The sequence below is a fragment of the Bubalus kerabau genome, chromosome 19 (genome assembly GCF_029407905.1).
Source record: "Bubalus kerabau isolate K-KA32 ecotype Philippines breed swamp buffalo chromosome 19, PCC_UOA_SB_1v2, whole genome shotgun sequence".
In the NCBI taxonomy this organism is placed as follows: Eukaryota; Metazoa; Chordata; class Mammalia; order Artiodactyla; family Bovidae; genus Bubalus; species Bubalus kerabau.
Genome location: NC_073642.1, coordinates 54687880 through 54715409, shown reverse-complemented (window position 1 = coordinate 54715409; position 27530 = coordinate 54687880). Strand labels below are relative to the sequence as shown.

Sequence of the window (27530 nt, the reverse complement as noted above, 5' to 3'; positions counted from 1 at the left end):
ATAGCTTTTCTTCCAAGGAGCAAGCGTCTTTTAATTTCATGGCTGCAGTTACCATCTGAAGTGATTTTGGAGCCCAAGAAAATAAAGTCTGTCACTGTTTCCACTGTTTCCCCATCTATTTGCCATGAATTGATGGGACTGTATGCCATGGTCTTAGTTTTTTGAATGTTGAGCTTTACGCCAACTTTTTCACTCTCTTCTTTCATTTAAATCAAGAGGCTTCGCTTTCTGCCATAAGGGTGGTGTCATCTGCAATCTGAGGTTATTGATCTTTCTCCTGGCAATCTTGATTCCAGCTTGTGCTTCATCCAGCCCAGCATTTTGCATGAGTTACTTTGCATGTAAGTTAAATAAGCAGGGTGACAATATACAGCCTTGACGTACTCCTTTCCCAATTTGGAACCAGACCGTTTGTTGCCATCCAAACCCAATTTGTTCCATGTCCGGTTCTAACTGTTGCTTCTTAACCTGCATACAAATTTCTCAGAAGGCAGGTAAGGTGGTCTGGTATCCCATCTCTTTAAGAATTTTCCATTCTGTGTGATCCACATAGTCAAAATCTTTGGTGTATTCAATAAAGCAGAAGTATATGTTTTTCTGAAACTCTTTTCCTTTTTCTATGATCCAGCAGATGTTGGCAATTTGATCTCTGGTTCCTCTGCCTTTTCTAAATCCAGCTTCAACCTCTGGAAGTTCTCGTTTCATGTACTGTAGAAGCCTCACTTGGAGAATTTTGAGCATTACTTTGCTAGCGTGTGAGATGTGTGCAATTGTGCAGTAGTGTGAACGTTCTTTGGTATTGGAATGAAAACTGACCTTTTCCAGTCCTGTGGCCACTGCTGTGTTTTCCAAATTTGCTGGCATATTGAGTGCAGCACTTTAACAGCATCTCTTTAACAGCATCAGCATCATTTGGAAACTAAGCCACATATTTAAAAAATGTTCATGGCATCTTCTCATTCCTATTAAGATAAACAGATTTATTTATTTTGAAAACTGAGATAAGTTAAATGGCTTGATTTTTTTATGTCCAACCTGTTTTCTAAGAATAGTCTCAGAGCTAAAATTTGGTTGTAGAATTTCAGACACCTTTGTCTTAGATCCAGTACCTTTTTACCATGGATAATTTAGGATTGAGTCATGAAATCGATTAGGAAGGAAGACATGAGTTCTGATTAACAGTATGTTTGAGATAATTAATTATTAATATGTCATATAATCTATATTATTTCTAAAAAGAAAATAAACCGTGAAAAAGTGTGCCTATATAAAAGAGATGTGACTGTTAGATTTCTGTGATGCCATAGAATATCTTCATTTGTATTAAATCTATTTACTATTTTGTTTATTCATCCTCTAATTCATTTATGAACTCAGTAGATAGTTATTGAATCTCTTAATAATAGGCCAGATCCCTCCCAGAGTTTAAAGATAAAGATGAAAATAAATATGTTCCCTACCTTTAAAGAGGTTCTAATATTGTTGGAGTTATTTATCACTACTTTAAAAAAAATAGTCTTAATTTTTTGAATGTTGAATGTTTTTTGAATTTTGAAATAGAAAGACAAGTGTTCTGCAAAGTAGGAAAATTTGCCACCCTTAAGTATTTAGTCACCTGGTCACTGAACAGCAACAACATGGTCCTACACCCCTTTAACCGTTTGTCAGGAAGTCACTTGATGAGCTTCTCTGGTCCTTTAACCTGGCCTCAGGTGGTCTTGTCTGAAGTGAAGAATGCTAGCATCTTCGTTTGTTGGGGGTTTTAATTCTGTAAGGGAGTCAAAGATGTTGTTTGATATGTATCCCCTGAGGTGGAACCAGGACCCGCCCCAAGGCTGCACTATTGTTTCTTGGCGGATCCTCCCTTGTCTCTGCAGCCCTTCCCTTCCCTGATTAACAACTGTCTGCATCTACCTACTGGGACTTAGGGTAGGTCATGGAGGCTGGAGTCTGCCTCCTACAAACAAGGAATGGTGGGGGAGTGGGGGGCACAGAAAGGCTTTCATGCCCAGGAGACCCACAGGGTCCTACTTGGTTTCACTTACAAAAGATAACAAGTTATACTAAATTATATTGTCTTCAGTTGAAAAACATTACTTTTCCCCTGAGGTTGTCTTCTGTATCCTTTCTTCCTGCTTCCCTAAACTTTATGTGTTCTCTCTCAAAAGTAAAAGAATTCCTAATATCATTATATTTTATTGATGTTATCAAACTTTTTACAGTCTAGCTAGGCTTATTTAGGTCAGACTGTGGGGCAAAAGGGACAGGGCAGGTTGAGAAAACAGTGGTTCTGGGCAATGACAGACATAAGGGGAATGATACTTGTTCTTGGCTTCAGCAGTACTCAGAGTGACGAATGCCTATTAATACATGTTCTGAGAGCAAATGAAAAGTGAGGTGACAGAGTGTGGTGTTAGATTGAAATGGACAGGACAAGTACGATACAGAGACCCTGGAGGAACAGGAGTTAGTACTAGGGCCTTCTGCTGCTGCTGCTAAGTCATGTCCAACTCTGTGCGACCCCATAGACGGCAGCCCACCAGGCTTCCCAATCCCTGGGATTCTCTTGGCAAGAACACTGGAGTGGGTTGCCATTTCCTTCTCCAATGCATGAAAGTGAAAAGTGAAAGTGAAGTCACTCAGTCGTGTCCGACTCCTAGCGACCCCATGGACTGCAGCCTACCAGGCTCCTCTGTCCATGGGATTTTCCAGGCAAGAGTACTGGAGTGGGGTGCCATTGCCTTCTCCGACTAGGGCCTTAAGTGGAATGAAAAAAAAAAAAAGACACGACATGGTGAAAATAGTTATTTTTATTTTGTTCACTTATGTGTGTATAAGTGTGTTGGGTGGGTGTGAATTTATTTCCTGACTTTATCAAGAAAGGATTCAAATTAATGCAACTGATAAAAATCCAACATGCCTGCTGATAAAGCTATCAGCTAACTGGGAATTGAAGGAAACTTACTTCAACTTGATAAAGACATCTACAAAAATCCTACTGCTAACATAATACATCCTGATGAAAGAAGGAAAGCTTTCCCCCAGTGATTAGGATGGAATGCTTTCCCCTATGACAGAAATCAAGGATGTTTGTCACTATTTCTATCCAGCTTTATATTAAAGCTAGTAAATATGTTTTCAGGAACAAGGTCAATTCATAAGAATAATTGTATTTTGATATCCTAGCAATAAATATTCATGCACCAGAATAAGAAAAACTATGCCACTTATAGCATCAAAGTTATTCAATACTTAGAGATAAATCTGACAATGTGTAAGATATATACATTAAAACTATAAAATGTTACTTAGAGAAATTAAAGAAAGCCTAAATAAATGGAAAGAGATATCATTTTCATGGCCAGAAAGATCAATATTGTCAACAAAATTACAGTTAAAATCTGAGCAGATTTGTTTTGGTAGAAACTGTCAATCTGATTTTAAAATTCATATTGTAATGCTAAGGAACTGTTATTCCAAAACGGGGTTTGCCTCTTTATGGGTATTGAGTCAAAAGACAACTTAGTGAAAGATTATGAGAAGGGAGGCATTGTTATTTGCAACAAACAAGGAGAACACCAGGGATCTTTCTCAAGTGGTGTCTCCCTGAACAACAAAGTTGGTGAAGTTTTAAGCTAAAAGTACACATACATTCTGGCTTCCCAGATAGCACAGTGGTAAAGAATCCATCTGCCAATGCAGGAAACATGGGTGTGAAACCTGGGTTGGGAAGATGCCCAGGAGTACGACACAGCAACCCACTTCGGTATTCTTGCCTAGAAAATTCCATGGACTGAGGAGCCTGGTGGGCTACAGTCCATGGGGTCACAGAGTTGGACATGATTGAACACACACAAGCATACACATTCATGAAAACCAATACAATATTGTAAAGTTAAAAAAAATTAAACTATCATACAAAAAAAGAAAAACATATTCAGAGTCTAAGCTTTAGTTTATTGAAATCATAACTTTGAGAAGGGTCAGAAGAGATCCCATCATCTTTCCTTCATTTTCAGTTGTTTGGTGGTCGAGCACTTTAGGCTAACCTTTACCACTGAAACAGAACTGGGAGTCTTTACAACTGATATATTAATATTATCTTTACCATTATTAAGGGCTTCCCTGGTGGCTCAGATGGTAAAGAATCCAATTACAATGCAGGAGATCCAGGTTCGATCCCTGGGTCATGAAGATACCTTGGAGAACAAAATAGCAACCCACTCTTCCCTTGTAGCTCAGTTGGTAAAGAATCTGCCTGCAGTGCAGGAGACACGGGTTTGATCCCTGGCTTGGGAAGATCCCCTGGAGAAGGAAATGGTAACTCACTCCAGTATCCTTGCCTGGAATGGACAGAGGAGCCTGGTGGGCTGCAGTCCATGGGGCCACAAAGAGTCAGGCACGACTGAGTGACTAATACTTACTTACAAGTATTCTTGCCTCAAGAATCCCATGAACAGAGGAGCCTGGCAGGCTATAGTCTGTAGGGGTCACAAAGAGTGAGGCACAACTGAGTGAATAACACTTTCAATATGATTATTTTTGTGTCTGAGTTCTGACAAAATGTGGTCCACTAGAGAAGGGAATTGCAAACCACTTCAGCATTCTTGCCTTGAGAGCCCCATGAACAGTACAAAAGGCAAAAAGATGAATTGAAAGATGAACCACACCCACCCCCACCCCTCCCCAGGTTGATACGTATCCAATATGCTACTGGAGAAGAGCAGAGAAATAGCTCTGGAAGGAATGAAGAGGCTGAGATAATGTGGAAAAAACACCCAGTTGTGGGTGTGCCTGGTGGTGAAAGTAAAGTCCAATACTGTAAAGAACAATATTGCATAGGAAACTGGAATGTTAGGTCCATGAATCAAGGTAAATTGGAAGTGGTCAAACAAAAAGTGGCAAGAATGAACATAGACATTTTAGGAATCAGTGTCCTAAATCAGATATTTAGGAATCAGTGAACTAAAATGGATGGGGACAGGAGAATTTAATTCAGATGGTCATTATATTATCTATTACTGTGGGCAAGAATCCCTTAGAAGAAATGGTGTAGCCCTCATAGTCAACAAGAGTCTGAAATGCAGTACTTGGGTGCAATCTCAAAAATGACAAAATGATCTCTGTTCATTTCCAAGGCAAACCATTCAATATCACAGTAATCCAAGTCTGTGCCCCAACCAGTAATGCTGAAGAACCTGAAGTTGAACAGTTCTGTGAAGACCTACAAGACATTCTAGAACTAACACCAAAAAAAAAAAAAAAAAAAAAAAAAAGAAAGAAAGAAAGAAAAAAAGATGTCCTTTTCATCATAGGGGACTGGAATACAAAAATAGGAAGGCAGGAGATACCTGGAGTAACAGGCAAGGTTGGCCTTGGAGTACAGATTAAAGCAGGGCAAAGGCTAAAAGAGTTTTGCCAAGAGAACGCATAGGTCATAGCAAACACCCTCTTCCAACAACACAAGAGACGACTCTACATGTGGACATCACCAGATAGTCAATACTGAAATCAGATTGATTATATTCTTTGCAACCAAAGTTGGAGAAGCTCTATACAGTCAGCAAAAGCAAGACTGGGAGCTGAGTGTGGCTCAAATCATGAACTCTTTATTGCAAAATTCAGACTTTAATTGAAGAAAGTAGGGAAGGCCACTAGGCCATTCTGGTATGACCTAACTCAAATTCCTTTTGATTATACAGTGGAAGTAACAAATAGATTAGATCTGAGAGAGTGCCTGGAGACTGAGGACAGAGGTTTATAACATTGTACAGGAGGCGGTGATTAAGACCATCCCCAAGAAAAAGAAATGCAAAAAGGCAAAATGCTTGTCTGAGGAGGACTTAACAAATAGCTGAGAAAAAAAGAGAAGTGAAAGGCAAAGGTAAAAAGGAAAGATATACCCATCTGAATGCAGAGTTCCAAAGAATAGCAAGGAGAAATAAGAAAGCCTTCTTAAGTGAACAGTGCAAAGAAATAGAGGAAAACAACAGAATGGGAATGACTAGAGATCTCTTCAAGAAAATTGGAGATACCAAGGGAACATTTCATGGAAAGATGGGCGCAAAAAAAGACAGAAATGGTATGTATCTATCAGAAACAGAAGACATTAAAAAGAGGTGGCAAGAATACACAGAAAAACTGTACAGAAAAGGTCTTAAAGACCAGGATAACCATGGTGGTGTGATCACTCACCTATAGCCAGACATCCTGGAAGATGATGTGAAGAGGGCTTTAAGAAGCATCACTATGAGCAAAGCTGATGGAGGTGATGGAATTCTAGCTGTGTTATTTTGCATCCTAAAAAATGATGCTGTTAAGGTGCTACACTCAATAGACAGCAAATTTGAAAACTCAGCAGTGGCCACAGGACTATAAAAAGTCAGTTTTCATTCCATCCCCAAAGAAGGGCAATGCCAAAGAATGTTCAAAATATCACACAATTGCACTCATTTCACATGCTAGCCAGGCTCCAACAATACATGAACAAAGAGCTTCCAGATGTACAAGCTGGATTTAGAAAAGGGAGAGGAGCCAGAGATCAAATTGCCAACATCTGTTGGATCATAGAAAAAGCAAGGGAACTCCAGAAAAATGTCTTCATTGACTATGCTAAAGCCTTTGACTGTGTGGATCACTACAAACTGTGGAAAATGCTTAGAGCTGGGAATACCAGACCACTTTACCTGCCTCCCGAAAAACCTGTATGCAGGAAAAGAAGCAACAGTTAGAACCAGACATGGAACAATGAACTAGTTCAAAATTGGAAAGGAGTATGTCAAGGCTGTATATTATTATCATTTTACTTATTTAACTTATATGCAGAGTGAAAGAAAGTGAAAATGAAAGTCGCTCAGTCATGTCTGACTCTTTGAGACCCCATGGACTATACGTTCCATGGAATCCTACAGGCCAGAATACTGGAGTGGGTAGCATTTCCCTTCTCCAGGGGATCTTCCCAACCCAGGGATTGAACCCAGGTATCCCACATTGCAGGCGGATTCTTTACCAGCTGATCCACAAGGGAAGCCCAAGGCTATATATTATCACCCTGCTTATTTAACTTATCTGCAGAGTACATCATGCAAAATGCTGGACTGGCTGAAGCTCAAGCTGGAATCAAGATTTCCAGGAGAAATATCAATAACCTCAGATATGCAGATGATACCACCCTAATGGCAGTAAGTGAAGAGGAACCAATAGCCTCTTGATGTAGATGAACGAGGACAGTGAAAAAGCTGCCTTAAAACTCAACATTCAAAACAATGAAGTTCATGGCATCCAGTCCCAGCACTTCATGGCAAATAGATGGGGAAACAATGGAAATAGTGACAGACTTTATTTCCTTGGGCTCCAAAATCACTGCGGATGGTGACTGCAGAAATGAAATTAAAAGACACTTGCTCCTTTAAAGAAAAGTTATGACACATGTAGACAGCATATTAAAAAGCAGAGACATTACTTTTTACCGACAAAGTTACATCTAGTCAAAGCTATGGTTTTTCCAGTAGTCACCTACAGATGTGAGAGTTGGATGATAAAGAGGACTGAGTACCAAAGAAAAGACTGAGTACCAAAGAAATGATACTTTCGAACTGTGGTGTCGGAGAGCAAGGAGATCAAGCCAGCCAATCCTATAGGAAATCTATCCTGAATAATCACTGGAAGGACTGATGCTGAAACTGAAGCTCCAACACTTTGGCCACCTGATGGGAAAAGCCAACTATTGGAAAAGACCCTGATGCTGGAAAAGATTGAGGGCAGGAGGAGAAGGGGACAACAGAGGATGAGTTGGTTGGATGGTATCCCCTAGTCAATGGACATGAGTTTGAGCAAACTCGGGGAGATAGTGAAGACAGGAAAGCCTGGTGCGCTGTAGTCCATGGGATTGCAAAGAGTGGGACCCAGCTGAATGACTGGAGAACAACTTTCTTGTCTGAAAATAGGCAATGTTTCTGCACTCTTTTGTTCCCTTAGAGTCATTAATTGCTGAGACCTGTTCAAGGACAAGTGTTGTGACCACCTTTAGATCACAAAATGGCTTAGACCAAAAATGTCTTCTCATGTCTAGATAGCTTTGCTTTGTCCTCTTTCTCTGGGGACCTTAAGAAATACATGTCACCCCCAAATTTAAAGATGCTTAATAAAGAAAAGAAGTGAATGGCTAATACAACCTGATTTCAAGGTTTATTGTAAAGCTACAACATCAAGACTGGGATATTGGCATAAAGTTAAGCAAATCAGTGGAATTTAAGGATCTAGAAATAGTCTCATAAATATGAAAAGTTGATAGATGACAAAAACACAAAGGCAATGAACTGGAGACAGGATCATTGCTTTCAAGAAGTAGCCTGGAATAATTGGATACTTCTGTGCCAAAAACAAGTCTAATCTTGAATTTGCATTATATAAAATATTAATACAAAGTGAATTATAGACCTAAATATAAAATCTAAAACCATAACACTTTTAAGAAAACAAATCAGTTACACTAGAGGATTTGGACTTTGTTTTTCATTCTGCAACTCCATGTGTTTTTCTGAAGTACCTGGAAGGAGGGAAAATGTACTCATTTTAGCTGCTGCTGCTGCTGCTGCTGCTAAGTCGCTTCAGTTGTATCCGGCTCTGTGCGACCCCATAGATGGCAGCCCACCAGGCTCCCCGTCCCTGGGATTCTCCAGGCAGGAACACTGGAGTGGGTTGCCATTTCCTTCTCCAATGCATGAAAGTGAAAAGTGAAAGTGAAGTCGCTCAGTCGTATCTGACTCCTAGCGACCCCATGGACTGCAGCCTACCAGGCCCCTCCATCCATTTTAGCTAGAGAAGGTAATAAAAAAAAAAGAATCTGAAAACACTGGAGCAAAACTTATTCTAAATTGTAGTCTTGATTAAGACCCTCTGTATTTATATTCAAATATAACCTCTAAGGGGGAACATTCATTTTGATAGTGCCCAAGATAGGACCTTGCAGATAGTTGGCAATTAATGAACACATTTCTTGGATACAGTGAAAAATTCTATAGACAATGTCAAAGAAAAATTATGCTGGACAGAGTTAAACAGGAAAGAAAGGTGCTATTCAAGGCTGTTGCAATAGGGTAGAGAGATTTAACCCAAACCTGGGAAATAGAGGCCAGAGGATTTTTAAGCCCTTTGCTGAGCTGATGGAAAAGTATTGGAGGACTTCAGAGGAGGTTGTTCAGTGTGTTAGGCCATCTGTGTTTGCTAATGGTGCTTATCAAAGATAGACTTCTATCTTCCCACGAAGACTGGGAGTTAGGATCCTTGTCCTTCTTGATGATTAAATTGCAAAAGGATGATTCCCAGGTTCTTGAGAAAGACATTGTAAGAAAGAAAGAGTTGTAAAATGGGCAAAAGACTAGGAGAAAATTTATATCTCAAAGGGACAGATAAATAGTTTATGATGGAAAGCCTTCTAAAGTACTTGCTCTAAGGGAAATCAGGAGTTTATAGTCTAAACAGGGCTTAAACTGGGGGCTCCCCTAGTAGCTCAGCTGGTAAAGAATCTGCCTGCAATGTAGGAGACTCTGGTTTGATTCCTGGGTTGGGAAGATCCACTGGAGAAGGGAAAACCTACCCACTCCAGTATTCTGCCTGGAGAATTCCATGGACCGTATAGTTCATTGGGTCACAAAGAGTCAGACACAACTGAGTGACTTTCACTTACCTTACTTACCATCATGATACAAAGCAATAACTTAATAACTTACAGGAAGAGTCTGTGATGTCTGTTTATATGAAAATACATGCAATTTTATTTGTTTTAAGGAGAAATACTGTAGCATAATACAGTAAATTCTATTTGAGTCTCATTGTCATTTTTGATGATTTGGTTTTGTGATAATGATTCTTTTCTGGACAGCTAAATGGGCTTTTTTTGATCTTTTTAATATATCTAACTTTAATCATTAACACAGTTGGCTTTATTAGAATAGGTTAAAAAAGTTATCAAATATTTTGTGCATTTTTAATGTATAAAATTACAAGTTACATGTTAATTTCAAATTGTCATGCCACATTTTGCTAAATTATCATGTTGAAATTATATATTTGAAAAGATTTAAGTTTTGCTTATTCTTCTAACATAGGGTAGTAAACCATAGTGCCAGTTACTTTTAAGAAAAACATTCAATTTTTTGGAAAATTTTGCATTAATTAGGTGTTGACTAAAAAAAAAGGTGCACAACCTAAAACTTAAGAATTATGTTTTATTTAGCAGAGATACTGAGGACTTAAGCTCAGGAAAGGAGTCTCAGATAGCCCTGAGGGACTATTCTGAAGAGGTGAGGAAGGAGCCAGAATATACAAGAGCTTTGCCAAAAGAACAAATAAATAAAACAGGTAGTCAGAACATGGAAAGATTACTGTTAAAGAAACACCAGGCATCTCAAGTTCATGAATTTAGTAGTTTATGATGCATGAGAGATGCAAGAGTCTAAACTCATTGAAATCATTCCTTTGATTTGCACTTGAACTATCTAGGGCTAGTATCCTCCTTTCTCCAATCTGAATCCCCTTGGATGATGGGGTCTGTTGCAGTGGCCAGTGGCTTGATGGTTGTAACATCTATTGTTTATTGATGTAACAGGCAACATTCTTTGTCCGGCATAGGTAAATTTAAGAATTAAGCTATGTAGTTAATTAGAGACAATGCTAATACATAATTATACCTTTGTTGTATTATATACAACTGTTGTAACTACAGAGGTTTCAAGGATTTTTAAAAGAAAAATGTAGATAGAGAAAAAGCTGATTTTTATTCAAATACTGTACTTATGGTAACAGTGATTTAGAAGGAAGCAGAGACACCCAAGGCAGTCACCTGAATAACTAAGAATTATTCCCAAACTCTGTAAAAGGCTAGAGAATTTTACTGAAAAGGTTGGTGATGGGATAAATATTTATCACTTTCTGAGTTCAATTTCTGCAAGAGTTCATGGGTTCAGTTTGGAATTCTCTTCCACAAGGAAAAAGAAGCTGCTCTGATGAATTTGTCAGGGGAGTGTATGCTCCTTGGTTTTTGTCTCATCACAACAAAGATTTGGAGTGATGGACATTAAAGCCCCCTCGGCATGTCGCAGCTCTCGGGTCTTGGACAGACTGTGTTATAGCGCACCGTGTTATAGCTCTTAGACAAATCAGTGTTACAGCTCAGAGTTACAGCTCTATTTTATTTAGAAGATAGCAGGAAAATCTGTCTTTGAGGCGTGAGGGCACATCTATCCAAAGACGTGAAGAGAAGAGCACCCCAGAGCAAGAGCGTGAGCACGAGCAAGCAAGAGAGCCCTTTGGCTCCTCTTTTTATATGTTTTTTCCTTCCCCCTGGACCTGCCCTATGCAAATTGGGTTTAGTCAGGAGTCCTCACTCCAGTCCTTGGACCTTCCTTTGACCTTCCTTTGTTCTATTTTTGTGGGCTTTTCTCTTTCTTATCTTTTAGCCTTCACTATTTTGGACTCCTTTTCCCTATTCTAACTACCTAACAAACTGAAGGATGAGGACGTAATACAATTATTACTGCTTTCATATTTACTTTGCTAAAAATTGAAAATAGAATCTGTGTGTAGCAGGATCCAGGGACAATTTTAGCCTTGCCACTGCCAATGCTCAGAGACAGCAGAATCCCTCTCCATCCACTATGACCCACCTCTGGCTCAAACTTCCAGTCACTGTTGAAAATATACTGGTGCAAAAGTCAAACTGGGCAAGCAAGCTGAGTGATACGTTGACATGGCGGCCTTCATGAAGTCTGAACAAGAAGCTGAATTAATCTCTCAGTTGCTTATGAAAATGTTGCAGGAGCCCATAGATCATCTTGGAGGGTTGTCTCAAGTGCTGAGAAAATGAGGGAAGGTTCCAATGGCTTGAGAAAACAGAGAGAAAGGCGACAGTGAGCTCTGAGATATCTGCAAGTGATTTACTGTCTCCTTTGAATAACAACAACAACAACAACAAAACCTTCATCCCTAGTGTTTCACAAGCCCAGACAAAGTCATTTACTTGAAAATGAAAGGAGACTACTACTGTTACTTGGTTCAGGTTACTGCTGGTGACAACAAGAAAGGATTATGGATCAGTCACAGCAAGCCTACCAAGAAGCTTTTCAAGTCAGAAAAAGAAAATGCAACCAAAAACATCCTATTGTATTGGGTCTGGGCTGTAAATTCTCTGTGTGCTATTGTGCAATTCTGAACTTCCTGGAGAAAGCCTGCTCTCTTGCAAAGAGAGCTATTTTCCCCTACAGCTTTATTGAAATATAATTGACATATTACACTCTATGTTAAGGTGTACAACATGAAATTTTGAAAAATGCATATGCTACAAAATGATTACCACAATAAGCTGAGCAAACATTTATCACCTCACATAGTTACACTTTTTTTCCTTGTGATGAGAACTTTTAAGATTTCCTCTCTTACAGCTTTTAAATACACAATACAATATTAACTATAGTCATCATGTTGTAGATTAGACAACATGTTAGAAAATAAATATATGTTATTTATCTTATAACTGGAGGTTTGTGCCAATTAACTATCTTTACTCAATTACCCTCCCCCTAGCAACCACAAGTCTGACTCTGTTTATATGAATTTATTTTAATTTCACGTGTAAGTGAGATATATGTATATAAAGATATATATATATAAAGATATATATGTATATAAAGATATATATATATATTTTTTTTTTCTTTCTCAATCTGACTTATTTAACTAGCACAATGCCCTCGAGTTCCATCCATATTGTTGCAAATGGTATAATTTCTCTCTTTTTAATGGCTGAATACTATTCTATTATATATGTATACCTTATTTTCTTTATATATTAATCTGTCAATAGATTGTCAGCTTTTGATGATGCCATTGCTGAACTTCATACATTTAAGAATCACACAGGTAGCATGGTAACATGCTAGGCATGATAGGCATGCCTAACATGAGAAGCATGAGAGGTAACTTGACATTGTGAACACTGGATGCCCAAGTGTTGAAACAGGAGAAGGAGGGGCAAATTACCCAGCCTCCCAACTCTCATCTATCGCATTTTGAAATTTACACATTTGTTATCCATACTGCCCCACAAATAGATTTTTTTGGACAAGTGTATATTAATTTTATTTCAATTTCTATTTTTTCCCATAAAGTTTTTTGTTTAATGTTAGGGGAATATAATCAGTTAATATTTAGAAATTTACCTTTTCTTTCTTTCTCTTTCTTATTTTGAAATTTTACATTCAGACCTGATTTAGTTTTCCATTTATTCAGCTATTTTAACAAGATATTTTATCTTGCTTTAATAAGGTTTTGTTATTTCTTCAGATAGGTTTTGAACCTTTATCACATTTTCCTAAGTATTTTATCATTTGGCTATTATCAATTAGATTTTTAAAATTGAGATATAATTGACATCAAACATTAGTTTTAAGGTGTACAACATAGCAATTTGATATGTGTATATATTGTAAAACATTTACCACAATAAATCTAGTAGATATCCCTCACCATATATAGTTAATTTTTTTTTTCTTGGGTTGAGAACTTGTACTGTTGTAGTAATTTTCAAGTATACAATACAGGCATATCTTGGAGTTTTCATCAGCTCAGTTCCAGACCACAACAACAAAGTGAAATTACAATATAGTGATGTGAACAACTGACTCCTTGGAAAAGACCCTAATGCTGGGAAAGATTGAAGGCAGGAGGAGAAGGGGATGACAGAGGATGAGGTGATTGGATGGAATCACCAACTCAGTGGATGACTGGATGGACATGGGTTTGAGCAAGCTCTGGGAGGTGGTGATGGACAGGGAAGCCTGACATGCTACAGTCCATGGGGTCACAAAGAGTTAGACATGACTGAGCAACTTAACTGACAATATTGTGTCACACAAATTTTTTGGTTTCCCAGAGTATATAAAAGTTATGTTTATACTATACTTCAGTTCAGTTCAGTTGCTCAGTCATGTCCGAATCTTTGCGACCCCATGAATTGCAGCACACCAGGCCTCCCTGTCCATCACCAACTCCTGGAGTTCACTCAGACTCACGTCCATCAAGTCAGTGATGCCATCCAGCCATCTCATCCTCTGTCGTCCCCTTCTCCTCCTGCCCCCAATCCCTCCCAGCATCAGAGTCTTTTCCGATGAGTCAACTCTTCGCATGAGGTGGCCAAAGTACTGGAGTTTCAGCTTTAGCATCATTCCTTCCAAAGAAATCCCAGGACTGATCTCCTCCAGAATGGACTGGTTGGATCTCCTTGCAGTCCAAGGGACTCTCAAGAGTCTTCTCCAACACCACAGTTCAAAAGCATCAATTCTTCGGTGCTCAGCCTTCTTCACAGTCCAACTCTCACATCCATACATGACCACAGGAAAAACCATAGCCTTGACTAGACGAACCTTTGTTGGCAGAGTAATGTCTCTGCTTTTGAATATGCTATCTAGGTTGGTCATAACTTTCCTTCCAAGGAGTAAGCGTCTTTTAATTTCATGGCTGCAGTCACCATCTGCAGTGATTTTGGAGCCCAGAAAAATAAAGTCTGACACTGTTTCCACTGTTTCCCTATCTATTTCCCATGAAGTAATGGGACCAGATGCCATGATCTTCATTTTCTGAATGTTGAGCTTTAAGCCAACTTTTTCACCCTCCTCTTTCACTTTCATCAAGAGGCTTTTGAGTTCCTCTTCACTTTCTGCCATAAGGGTGGTGTCATCTGCATATCTGAGGTTATTGATATTTCTCCTGGCAATCTTGATTCCAGCTTGTGTTTCTTCCAGCCAGATTACTATGCTTAGTAGAGTCTATTAAGTATGCAACAGCATTATGTGTAAAAAATAATGTATATACCTTAATTAAAACATACTTTATTGCTAAAAATGCTAACCATCATCTGAGAATGAAGGGTTGCAACAAACCTTCATTCTTGTAAAAAAATGTAACATCACTAGATGGTCAATACTGAAATCAGATTGATTATTCTTTGCAGCCAAAGATGGAGAAACTCTATACAGCAAAAACAAGACCAGGAGCTGACTGTGGCTCAGATCATGACCTCTTTATTGCAATATTCAGGCTTAAATTGAAGAAGGTAAGGAAAAACACCAGACCATTCAGGTATGACCTAAATCAAATCCCTTACGATTATACAGTGGAAGGGAAAAATAGATTCAAGGGATTAGATCAGATAGACAGAGTGCTTGAAGAACTATGGATGGAGGTTTGTGACATTGTACAGGAGGCAGGAATCAAGACCATTCTCAAGAAAAAGAAATGCAAAAAGGCAAATGGTTGTCGAAGGAGGAGGCCTTACAATAGCTGAGAAAGGCCAGGGGAAAAGAAGGACATATCCATCTGAATGCAGAGTTCCAAAGAATAGCAAGGAGCGAAAAGAAAGCCTTCCTCAGTGATCAATGCAAAGAAATAGAGGAAAACAATAGAATGGGAATGAGTAGAGATCTCTTCAAGAAAATTAGGGATACCAAGGGAACATTTCATGCAAAATTGGGCACAATAAAGGACAGAAATGGTATGGACCTAACAGATGCAGAATATATTAAGAAGAGGTGACAAGAATACACAGAACTATACAAACAAGATAACGACCCAGATAATCACGATGGTGATCATCCACCTAGAGCCAGACATCCTGGAATGCAAAGTCAAGTGGGCCCTAGGAAGGCTGAACTGACTGAACTGAACTGAACTGAACTGATTTTCCCCTAAACTCCCCTCCTACCCAAGCTGCCACATAACATTGGGCAGAATTTCCTATGCTATATAGTATGTCCTTGTTGGTAATCCATTTTAAATATAGTGTTACCAAAAAAAACAAAAAACAAAAAACAAACCAAAATCCAAGCAACAATAAAACAGAAAAAATGTAATATTTGTCAAGTACAATAAATTCAAGTGCTGTAAAACAAGGTATGCCTATACCATATTATTAACTATGGTTTCCATGCTGTGTGTTATATCCCATGAATTATTTATTTTATAACTGGATTTGTATCTTTTGATGCCCTTCATCCATTTCACCCATTCCCCCAACCCCTGCCTTTGGAAACCACCAACCTGTTCTCTGTATCCACACATTCATTTTTTTCCCTTATTCTTGCTGCTTTTTAGCATCTACATATAAGTGACATTGTACAGAATGTCTTTCTCTGTCTGATTTAGTTCACTTAGCATAATGTTCTCAAGTTCTGTCCATGTTGTTGCAAGGTTTTCTTTTTTTTTATAGCTAAGTAATATTCCATTGTATATATACATATTTCCATATTTTCTTCATTCATTTATCCACTGATGGACACTTAGTTTCCTTCCATGTTTTGACTATTATAAATAATGTTGCAGTGAGCCTGGGAGTGCAGATAACTTTTCAAGTTAGTGCTTTGCTCCCTTTGGATAAATATCTGAAAGTGGAATTTCTAGATCATATGTTAGGTATATTTCTAATTTTTTGAGAAATCTCCATGCTGTTTTCCATAGTAGTTACACCAATTTACATTCCCACTAACAGATCACATGGGTTCCCTTTTCTCTATATCCTCGTGAACACTTGTTATTTCTTATCTTTTTGATAATAAGCATTTTAACATTTTATAAGGTGAGGTGATAATTTAATTTTTTCAATTTTTATTTTTAAAAAATTTTATTTATTTATTTTAATTGGAGGCTAATTACTCTACAATATTGTGGTGGTTTTTGCCATGCATTCACTTTTCCCTAATAATTATGATGTCAAGGACAATTTCATGGATCTGTTGGCCATCTGTATGCCTTCTTTGGAAACATGTCTGTTCAGATCCTCTGCCCATTTCTTAATCAGATTATTTGTCTTTTTTTTTTTTTTTTTTTTTTGCTATTGAGCTATATGAGTTCTTTATATATTTTGGATATTAACCCTTTATCAGATATATGATTCTCAAATATTTTTTCCCATTCGAATGGTTGCTTTTTTACTTTGTTGATAGTTTCCTTTGCGGTGATGTAGTACCACTTGTTTATTCCTGAGTTTGGTATTAAATCCAAAAAATCATCACCAAGACCAGTGTCAAGGAACTTTTCGTCTATTTTCTTCTAGAAGTAATATGGTTCCAAGTCTCATATTCAAGTCTTTAATCCATTTTGAGTTGATTCTTGTATATTTGCCCAAGATTTGGGTTCAGTTTCATTCTCTTGCATGTGGCTGTCCAGTTTTCCAACATGATTTATTGAAGAGATTGTCTTTTCTCATTGTCTAGTTTGGCTCCTTTGGCATAAATTAATTGACTGTTTATGTATGGGTTTATTTCTGGGCTTTCTATTCTGTTTCATGGATCTATGTGTCTCTTTTTATGCTGGTACCATCCTGTTTTGAGTAATATAGCTTTGTCACATAGTTTGAAATCACTAAACTTGATGCCTTTAGCTTTACTCTTTCTCAAGATTGCTTTGACTATTCAGGGTCTTTTGTGGTTCCAAACAAATTTTCAGATTGTTCTATTTATGTGAAAAATGCCATTGGAATTTTGATAGAGATTGCACGGAATCTGTAAATTGCTTTTGTGTAGCATGGGCATTTTAACAGTATTAATTCCTCTAGTCCATGAGCATTACATAGCTTTCCATTTCTTTGTGTTGACTTCAATTTCTCTCATCAATGTCTTACAATTTTGAGTACAAGTCTCACATTCTTGGTTAAATTTACTTCTAGATGTTTTATTCTTTGTGATCCAACTGTAAATGGGATTGTTCTCTTAATTTATTCTTCTGATAGTTTGCTATTAGTGTAAAGAAATGTAACTGATCTTGATATAGATTTTGCATCTTGCAACTTTACTAAATTTGTTTTTGTAATTAGTTCTAAGCATTTATGTGGCATCTTTAGGGTTTTCTATATATAGTTATCATGTCAACTGCAAATAGTTACAGTTTTATTTCTTCCTTTCTAATTTGGATACATCTTACTTATTTTTCTTGTCTAATTTATGTCTAAGGTTTCATGTGCTATGTTGAATAAGAATGGTGAAAGTGGGCATCCTTGTCTTATTCCTGACCTTAGAGGAAAAGCTTTTAGCTTTCTACCATTGAGTATAATGTTAGTTGTGGGCTTGTTGTGTATGACTTATTATGTTGAGGTGGTGGTGGTTGTTCAGTCACTCAGTTGTATCCAACCCTTTGCAACCCCATGGACTGCAGCATGCCAGACTTCCCTGTCTTTCACTATGTCCTGGAGTTTACTCACACTCATGTCCATTGAGTTGGTGATGCCATCCAACCATCTCATCCTCTGTCACCCCTTCAGCTCTTGACTTCAATCTTTCCCAGCATCAGGGTCCTTTTTTCCCCCACCCTAAAGACGCCACATAAATGCTTAGAACTAATTACAAAAACAAATTTAGTAAAGTTGCAAGATGCAAAATCAATATCAAGATCAGTTACATTTCTTTACATTAATAGCAAAATATCAGAAGAATAAATTAAGAGAACAATTCCATTTATAGTTGCATCACAAAGAATAAAACACCTAGAAGTAAATTTAACCAAGGATCAGCTCTTTGTATCAGGTGGCCAAAGTATTGGAGCTTTAGCATCAGTCTTTCCAATTAATATTCAGAGTTGATTTCCTTTAGGATTGACTAGTTTGATCTCCTTGCTGTCCAAGGGACTCTTCAAGAGTCTTCTCCAGCACCATAATTTTAAAGCATTGATTCTTCGGCGCTCAGCCTTTTTTATGGTCCAACTCTCACATCCATACATGACTACTGGGAAAACCATAGTTTTAACTAGATGGACCTTTGTTGGCAAAGTAATGTCTCTGCTTTTTAATATGCTGTCTAGGTTTGTCATAGCTTTTCTTCCAAGGAGCAAGCATCTTTTAATTTCATGGCTGAAGTCACCGTCTGCAGTGATTTTTGGAGCCCAAGAAAATAAAGTCTGTCACTGTTTTCATTGTTTCTCCATCTATTTGCCATGAAGTGATGGGACTGGATGCCATGATCTTCATTTTTTGTATGTTGGGTTTTAAGCCAGCTTCTTCACTCTCCACTTTCACCTTCATCAAGAGACTCTTTTATTCCTCTTCACTTTCTGCCATTAGAGTGGTATCATCTGCATATCTGAGGTTATTGATATTTCTCCTGGCATTCATGTGTTGAAGTATGTTCCCCCTATAACTAATTTGTTGAGAGTTATCTTCATCTTGAGGTGACCAATATGGAGATGTGGAAATGTTATACATAGTACCTTTTCTATATTGTGGCTTTGCAAGGACTTGTGTTAAAACTGCATCTATATCTAAGCAGAGAAAACTACCTGCATATTGATTTTTCCTGGTGTGGGATAGGAGAAGAAATTGGTTCCTATTGTAGATATAGTTGTTGTGGGTACTTAAGAATTAGAGAAATTACAAGACTATAGTAAAAATGGATCTCCATGGATATTATTGCGAAACCAGGTTTGTTTTGCCTGATGCACAGTAAGCCAAAATGCTGAGACACTGAAGTTTAGGGCAGAAAGAGAGTTAATTGGCAAGATATCCCAGTGAGGAGATGGGAGAAAAGGTCTCAAGTCAGCCTCCCCTAAGGCAAGGGGCTTGTAGTATTTGTGGTATAAAGAATGAAGAAGCAGGGTGGTCCGAGGCATGGAGAGCATGGGAAAACGTGGTTGAAAAAAAGTGGAGTAATCATTGTTCTGCTCAGGCATAACTCAGCTATAGGTCTCTGCACATTCAAAAGATCGCTGAGTGGACACTCCTGCATGTCCAGTTGGATGGTCAGTGGTCCTATCCAGTCTTCATCAGCTCAACTAGAACTTGACACAGCTGACTCTCAGCTCAACTTGTGCTTGGATTTGGAGGTGACTCCAAATTCCTGGAAGATAACTTGAGTAAACGTCTTATTGTTTGGGCTATGTGCTGCTTGGAGGACATGTAAGTCTTAAAATCACCTTAATTAGTAAATACAAATGAACCGGATTTAACCAAAGCTTTGCACATTTTGAACTGTGTGTACCATGGAGCACACACTCTCAGTGTACATACTTTTGACACCAGTTGTGGAAATGTTCCTTTAGACTAAGTTGTGATCCAGTTTTATCTACAGAAGGGCAGAAATCATTTGCATTTCATTGTTTAAAAGTTACCTGTTGTTTGCTTTCATTAGTTTTGTAACACTTTTTTTTTTGCATTTAAATATTTTAAGCAGCCTAAGCACAATTGTACAAGTAAAGGTGCCTTACAATGAATTGCTTGATATCCAAATGAATATCAAACAGAAAATTAAAGCAAATGCTTCAGAAAAACGAAAAAAAAAAAATCCTTTTTACTTTTCTGTTTCTTTGAAACTTATCTAACACGCATGTTCTATAAAAGCATGCATGTTCTATAAAAGTGGAATAACTTGAAATGGTGCCTAGTTTGTTTTAAATAAGGTGCTTAATATCTAAGGTATTTAATTAAAGTATTTAATATCTTATGAAATCTTTATGAACAATCCAAGCACAATTATTAAGAATGTGTATATTAAATTGGTATAGGTGGAATGAAAGAAACCCTAGGAACATGAACTCTCAAATTGTTTTGTTTTTTTTTTTTTTTTACTTTTTCCTAAGTTTAATTTTAATATTAAGGAAGTACATTTATGCTTTTTGGTGTCAGCAGTTAGCTTAGAAAATACTTTCATCAAATTTTTTCTCATGAAAATGCTTTCATCAAGTTTTTCTCATGCTTTCAGGAAATGCTTTTGAAATGAGACTGATTTTAAGATATACTTTTCACCACTCTTTGCTTTGTTGTATTTATTGATTTACAATGCTTTGAAATTTTAGTTATTCTAACAAAATAACTTTAGTACAGCTCATATAGAATCCAAAAATTGTCTTATTCATTGGTAAGGAAATAAATATGTGAGTATCCTAGAATATCTTTAAGAAATAAATACTAGACAATAAAGCCAGTAGAATTTTTAGATCTTTATAGGATACACGGGTCTTTTTTGCTGAAGCCAGGACGTTGGTAGTAATTGCAGCAGTCAGAGAAGACCAAGAGTCTAGTAGGTCAGTGATCTCATTGGGGTCACAGAGTGTTCTAATCTGGTGTCAGGGCAGAATATGAAGAATCCTGTCCTAAGCATATGGATTTGGAACCAGGCTATGTTGCAAAGAATGACTAATTAGGGGCTATATGGATGAAAATTTTCTGAACCATGTTTTAAATGTTTAGTTTTTTAATTGTACTTTGCTTTATTATGCTTCACATATACTTATTTTTTACAAATTGAAAGTTAGTGGCAGTCCTGAGTTGTCAGATATGTTTAGCATCTTTTAGCCATATAGTATTTTTAAATTAAGGTCTGTGTACTGCTATTTAGACAAATTACTATAGCACACTTAATAGACTACAGTATAGTGTAGACATAACTTTTTTATGCACTGGGAAATCAAAAAATTTGTGTGACTTGCTTTATTGCAATATCTGCTTTATTGTGGCAGTCTGGAACTGAATATGCAATGTATCTGAGGTATGCCTGTATTTATTGAGTGATTAACAGCCTTCAGATCAGATCAGATCAGATCAGTTGCTCAGTCGTGTCTGACTCTTTGCGACTGCATGAATCGCAGCACGCCAGGCCTTCCTGTCCATCACCAACTCCTGGAGTTCACTGAGACTCAAGTCCATCGAGTCAGTGATGCCAACCAGCCATCTCATCCTCTGTCGTCCCCTTCTCCTCTTGCCCCCAATCCCTCCCAGCATCAGAGTCTTTTTCAATGAGTCAACTCTTTGCATGAGGTGGCCAAAGTACTGGAGTTTCAGCTTTAGCATCATTCCTTCCAAAGAAATCCCAGGGCTCATCTCCTTCAGAATGGACTGGTTGGATCTCCTTGCAGTCCAAGGGACTGTCAAAAGTCTTCTCCAACACCACAGTTCAAAAGCATCAATTCTTCGGCACTCAGCCTTCTTCACAGTCCAACTCTCACATCCATACATGACCACAGGAAAAACCATAGCCTTGACTAGACGAACCTTTGTTGGCAGAGTAATGTCTCTGCTTTTGAATATGCTGTCTAGGTTGGTCATAACTTTCCTTCCAAGGAGTAAGCGTCTTTTGATTTCATGGCTGCAGTCACCATCTGCAGTGATTTTGGAGCCCAGAAAAATAAAGTCTGACACTGTTTCCACTGTTTCCCCATCTATTTCCCATGAAGTGGTGGGACCGGATGCCATGATCTTCGTTTTCTGAATGTTGAGCTTTAAGCCAACTTTTTCACTCTCCACTTTCACTTTCATCAAGAGGCTTTTGAGTTCCTCTTCACTTTCTGCCATAAGGGTGGTGTCATCTGCATATCTGAGGTTATTGATATTTCTCCCGGCAATCTTGATTCCAGCTTGTGTTTCTTCCAGTCCAGCATTTCTCATGATGTACTCTGCATATAAGTTAAATAAGCAGGGTGACAATATACAGCCTTGACATACTCCTTTTCCTATTTGGAACCAGTCTATTGTTCCATGTCCAGTTATAACTGTTGCTTCCTGACCTGCATACAAATTTCTCAAGAGGCAGATCAGGTGGTCTGGTATTCCCATCTCTTTCAGAATTTTCCACAGTTTATTGTGACCCACACAGTCAAAGGCTTTGGCATAGTCAATAAAGCAGACATAGATGTTTTTCTGGAACTCTCTTGTTTTTTCCATGATCCAGCGGATGTTGGCAATTTGGTCTCTGGTTCCTCTGCCTTTTCTAAAACCAACTTGAACATCAGGAAGTTCACGGTTCACATATTGCTGAAGCCTGGCTTGGAGAATTTTGAGCATGACTTTACTAGCGTGTGAGATGAGTGCAATTGTGCGGTAGTTTGAGCATTCTTTGGCATTGCCTTTCTTTGGGATTGGAATGAAAACTGACCTTTTCCAGTCCTGTGGCCACTGCTGAGTTTTCCAAATTTGCTGGCATATTGAGTGCAGCACTTTCACAGCATGATCTTTCAGGATTTGGAATAGCTCAACTGGAATTCTATCTCCTCCACTAGCTTTGTTCATAGTGATGCTTTCTAAGGCCCACTTGACTTCACATTCCAGAAGGTCTGGCTCTAGATCAGTAATCATGATTATTAGGGTCGTGAAATTCTTTTTTGTACAGTTCTTTTGTGTATTCTTGCCATCTCTTCTTAATATTTTCTGCTTCTCTTAGGTCCATACCATTTCTGTCCTTTATCGAGCCCATCTTTGCATGAAATGTTCCTTTGGTATCTCTGATTTTCTTGAAGAGATCCCTAGTCTTTCCCATTGTGGTGTTTTCCTCTATTTCTTTGCATTGATCGCTGAAGAAGGCTTTCTTATCTCTTCTCTGCTATTCTTTGGAACTCTGCATTCAGATGCTTATATCTTTCCTTTGCTCCTTTGCTTTTCGCTTCTCTTCTTTTCACAGCTATTTGTAAGGCCTCCCCAGACAGCCATTTTGCTTTTTTGCATTAACAGCCTTAGCTTTTTATATTATGAAATGTTGGGGGGAAATCTCTGACATGCCTTTGAAGTTTTGATCTATGAAAATTCATACCTTGCATTATATTTTAATTGGTAGATGAGATATAAATAAATATCAGAGAGTTTTAATAAATTAAAGGACAGCTTTTACTACAGATTAATATTGCACTTTGTAGTAGAAATAATTTTATAATAAAATATGTTTATATTTGTTAGAGATTGAATATGTGAATGAAATATGGCCAGGCTATAAATAAAACATAGAACTTTGATCCACATCCTCCTAGGCAACCAGGAAAGGAAGCCAAATGGAACCCTCTATAGCAATCAGCCCCAAAAGACAAACCTTGATCAATAACTGCCACTTCTCTGATTTTAGCCCTGCTTCTAACTTCAGATCAACCAGAGAAAACCAAACACGCTTTGCAAACCAATCACATATGCTGCTCTTCTAAGCTGACCTGTCTCCAGATTGGTCATGCTGACAACTTCTGATCAGGGTATAGCAGAAGGCTTCTCTTTTTTCCACTTTAAAGTTTTTATCCTTCCTTGACTGCCTTGAAATCTCTGCCAATGCAAGTGATGTTGGTAGACTAATTCTGAATAAAAGGCTTTTGCTTGTTCACATATAGGTGGTCTTCATTTATTTACACATCTGGAAATGTATGGAATATTGAGAGTTATAAAGTTCAAACTGTATCATCTGAGATTTTAATAACAATTAAATAACATAATAACATAATAATTTTAATAACAATTTCAAGGTATAAATGATTTCAACTTAAATAATCTCATGATGGTAAAAATTTGGTGACTCTCAACTAGAAATTGAGAAGCAGTCAATTCTAATTTATATACTAGCTTTTGAACAATTGCTTGATTTTGAAATATAGATTTTCACATTCACACTTTTAAAAGTAACTGAGATCATCTGAAAGTTATCTTAATATATAATTTATAGTGGTCCTTGGAGTCATTAACCCGGGATCATACCTGGTGATTTAAAGTTTTATGCAGAAAAGAATTTTGACTTTCAGTTAGTTGGTAAGGAATATCCAATATTTAGATAAGAAATTCAATTATCTTTTCATAGAAGCCAAGATGATTAGAGTTCAGAGAGCCAGAGGCACTATGCTGTTTCATTTTAATGTATAGCTGAACCAATTCTGTTTTTAAGTATGTATTTTATTTCAAGAAATTGGATCTGCCTTGAGAGCCATAAACTCATACAACTGCATTCATATTTATTGTTTTAAAAATAATTATTGTGCTAACTAATACATTAAATTTGTTCTGTTAAATAATAGAGGCCCTTAACTTTGTAAAAATCTCCCTGGAGTTTTCTCCTGTACCATTATTATGTGCCAATACAAATTACTGATAGAATAGCCAAAAACGTAAGAACTTTTCTCGGGGCTTTTAAAGAAGAAAGAAAAATGAAAAAACACCTGGTAATGTGTATTTAGTCAGGAAATCTGAGGATTCACTAGTGGTTTTTAACTTTTTCAAGCCTTCATAACAGTAATAAACACAAACATATATAGTGCTTGTTATGTGTTAATTATTGTTCTAAGCATACTATAGATATGAACTCATTAATCCTTATACCAATTCTAGGAGGTTGTGTAATAATTCTTTAATACTTCCTTTAAATTCATAATTTTATGACATAATCAGTGGCTTTTATATTTTAGATTTGAGTATAATTTAAAATTAAAGAATGGGAAAGAGTCATAAAGTATTTTTACCAAGTAAAGTTATAAGAAGCTACCTACCATCATCAGCACATCTACTATATACTGTCATCAACTTTTCTTTGAAAAAAGATAGTTTAACATCAAAACAGTGAGCCTAAACTCGGAGTAAAGAGAAATCTTACTGAAAAAAATTGCCTTATGAAATACTCATTTTATTCCTTATTTTTGTCAGATATTTACATGGGTTAGTAAAAGCTCAACATTCAGAAAACTACGATCATGGCATCTAGTTCCATCACTTCATGGCAAATAGATGGGGAAACAGTGGAAACAGTGGGCTTATTTTTCTGGGCTCCAAAATCACTGCAGATGTTGATTGCAGCCACGAAATTAAAAGATGCTTACACTCCTTGGAAGGAAAGTTATGACCAACCTAGACAGCATATTAAAAAGCAGAGGCATTACTTTGCCAACAAAGGTCTGTCTAGTCAAGGCTATGGTTTTTCCAGTGGTCATGTATGGATGTGAGAGTTGGACTATAAAGAAAGCTGAGCACTTAAGAATTGATGCTTTTGAACTGTGGTGTTGGAGAAGACTCTTGAGAGCCCCTTGGACTGCAAGGAGATCCAACCAGTCCATCCTAAAGGAGATTAGCCCTGGGTGTGCATTGGAAGGACTGATGTTGAAGCTGAAATTCCAATACTTTGGCTATCTGATGTGAAGAGCTGACTCATTAGAAAAGACCCTGATGCTGGGAAACATTGAGGGCAAGAGGAGAAGGGGACGACAGAGGATGAGATGGTTGGATGGCATCACCGACTCAATGGACATGGGTTTGAGTGAACTCTGGGAGTTGGTGATGGACAGGGAGGCCTGGTGTGCTGCAGTTCATGGGGTCGCAAAGAGTCGGACATGACTAAGCAACTGAACTGAACTGAACTGAACTGAAGACCAATCTGTGGTTTTACTTGAGGAAGAAATTAGAAATTTTAATGGGTCTGACTAGTTGAAGCCCAAAACAATCAATTCTTTGTGAATGACATTAACAACAGTCAAATTTCCCAAGTTTTCTGTGGATAAATTATAAATTAATTAGTTCATTGAGTTCTTCTTAACTGTTTTTTTCAGTCTAATGACTGAACGCAGTGTGAACAGTAATAGAGACAGAAGCCACACAAAAAATTGAATGCTCACGCGTGCTCATTTTTCTGTAAAATTGTGACATAAAAGTGTTTTGCATATTGAGCAGTTTATTTTCCTCATGCCTGCCATTACGTTAGATGGTTTCTTAGATCTGTGAGTTAGCACTTGACACTTGAGTTGGACACTTCTCCAGTGTCCTCTGCTTTGACTTTAATGTCACTGTATCCTTGGGAATAGTAAGCATCACATTTGAAGCTCCAGGGATTTGGTAACTGTAGAGTCTTCAAAGCATAACTCAGTGTTCCACACCCCCCCCCCCCACCCACCCAAGGATATAGCTTTCAAGTTACAGCAACAGTTACTCAAAATTATTTGAAACAATATTGTGAGTGTGACAATGGAAATACCAATTAGGACAAGTTGATTTGGCTGGTGATTCTTACATAGAATTCATAGAGAAAAGCATCCTAGTAAAAATAGTTTTATACTCTATAGTAATGTGTTTGCTCTTACACATTTCATTTTATTAGGAAAAGTAGTTTAAAATAATTTGTAATGATACATACTGTAGTGGGTTGAGTTGTGTCCTCCCGTACCGCAACAAAAAAAGATATGCCCTAACTATAATGCCCAATACCTGTGATTGTGAATTTTTTGTAAAAAGGGTCTTCACAGATGTAATTGAGTTAAGGGTCCCAAGAGCATTGTGAATGATCCAGGTGGAGACTAAATCCAGTGAGACACATCTTTATTAGAGACACAGGGGATAAAGCCATATGAAAATGATGGCAGAGATTGGAGTGATGTGTCCACAAACCAAGAAATGCCAAGGATTCCTGTAGCAACCAGAAGCTTGGAGAAAATCTCTTGGACAAATTCTCCCCTAGAATATCAATAGTCAGTCAATCTTGCCAGCAGTAATTTTGGACTTCTGGCCTCTAGAACTGTGAGAGGACATTTTATTCTTTTAAGCCATCAAGTTGTGGTAATAAGTTGCAGCAGCTTTAATAAACCAACATGTATACTTATGCATAGACTAAAATGTCACAAAATTGAAAAACTAAAATAGGAAAGTGGTTACAACATTTTAACTCAACAAGAGCTAGAGGATTAATTCTAAATTATGGGTCTTCTGAACTTTTATCTCATATCTATATTAACAAACTGAAATATAACTAATTGAATTTGCAACAACTCAATTTCATGTT

At 37.5% G+C, this 27530-nt stretch overlaps 1 protein-coding gene and 1 pseudogene across 21 annotated transcripts in view; both read left to right on the top strand.

Moving 5' to 3' along the window:
- LOC129634473 (14-3-3 protein zeta/delta-like) overlaps positions 1-12938 on the top strand; it is a 40116-nt pseudogene extending 27178 nt beyond the window's left edge.
- LOC129633627 (craniofacial development protein 2-like) overlaps positions 1-27530 on the top strand; it is a 472452-nt gene that overhangs the window by 29806 nt on the left and 415116 nt on the right. For 3 of the 21 annotated variants that reach the window (XM_055555449.1, XM_055555435.1, XM_055555448.1), the window contains exon 2: positions 15008-15109. The exons of the other annotated variants lie outside the window; for them this stretch is intronic. In XM_055555449.1, coding sequence (XP_055411424.1) covers positions 15008-15109 — 102 coding nt within the window. The remainder of the gene's footprint in view (positions 1-15007; positions 15110-27530) is intronic. 21 annotated transcript variants of the gene reach the window in all.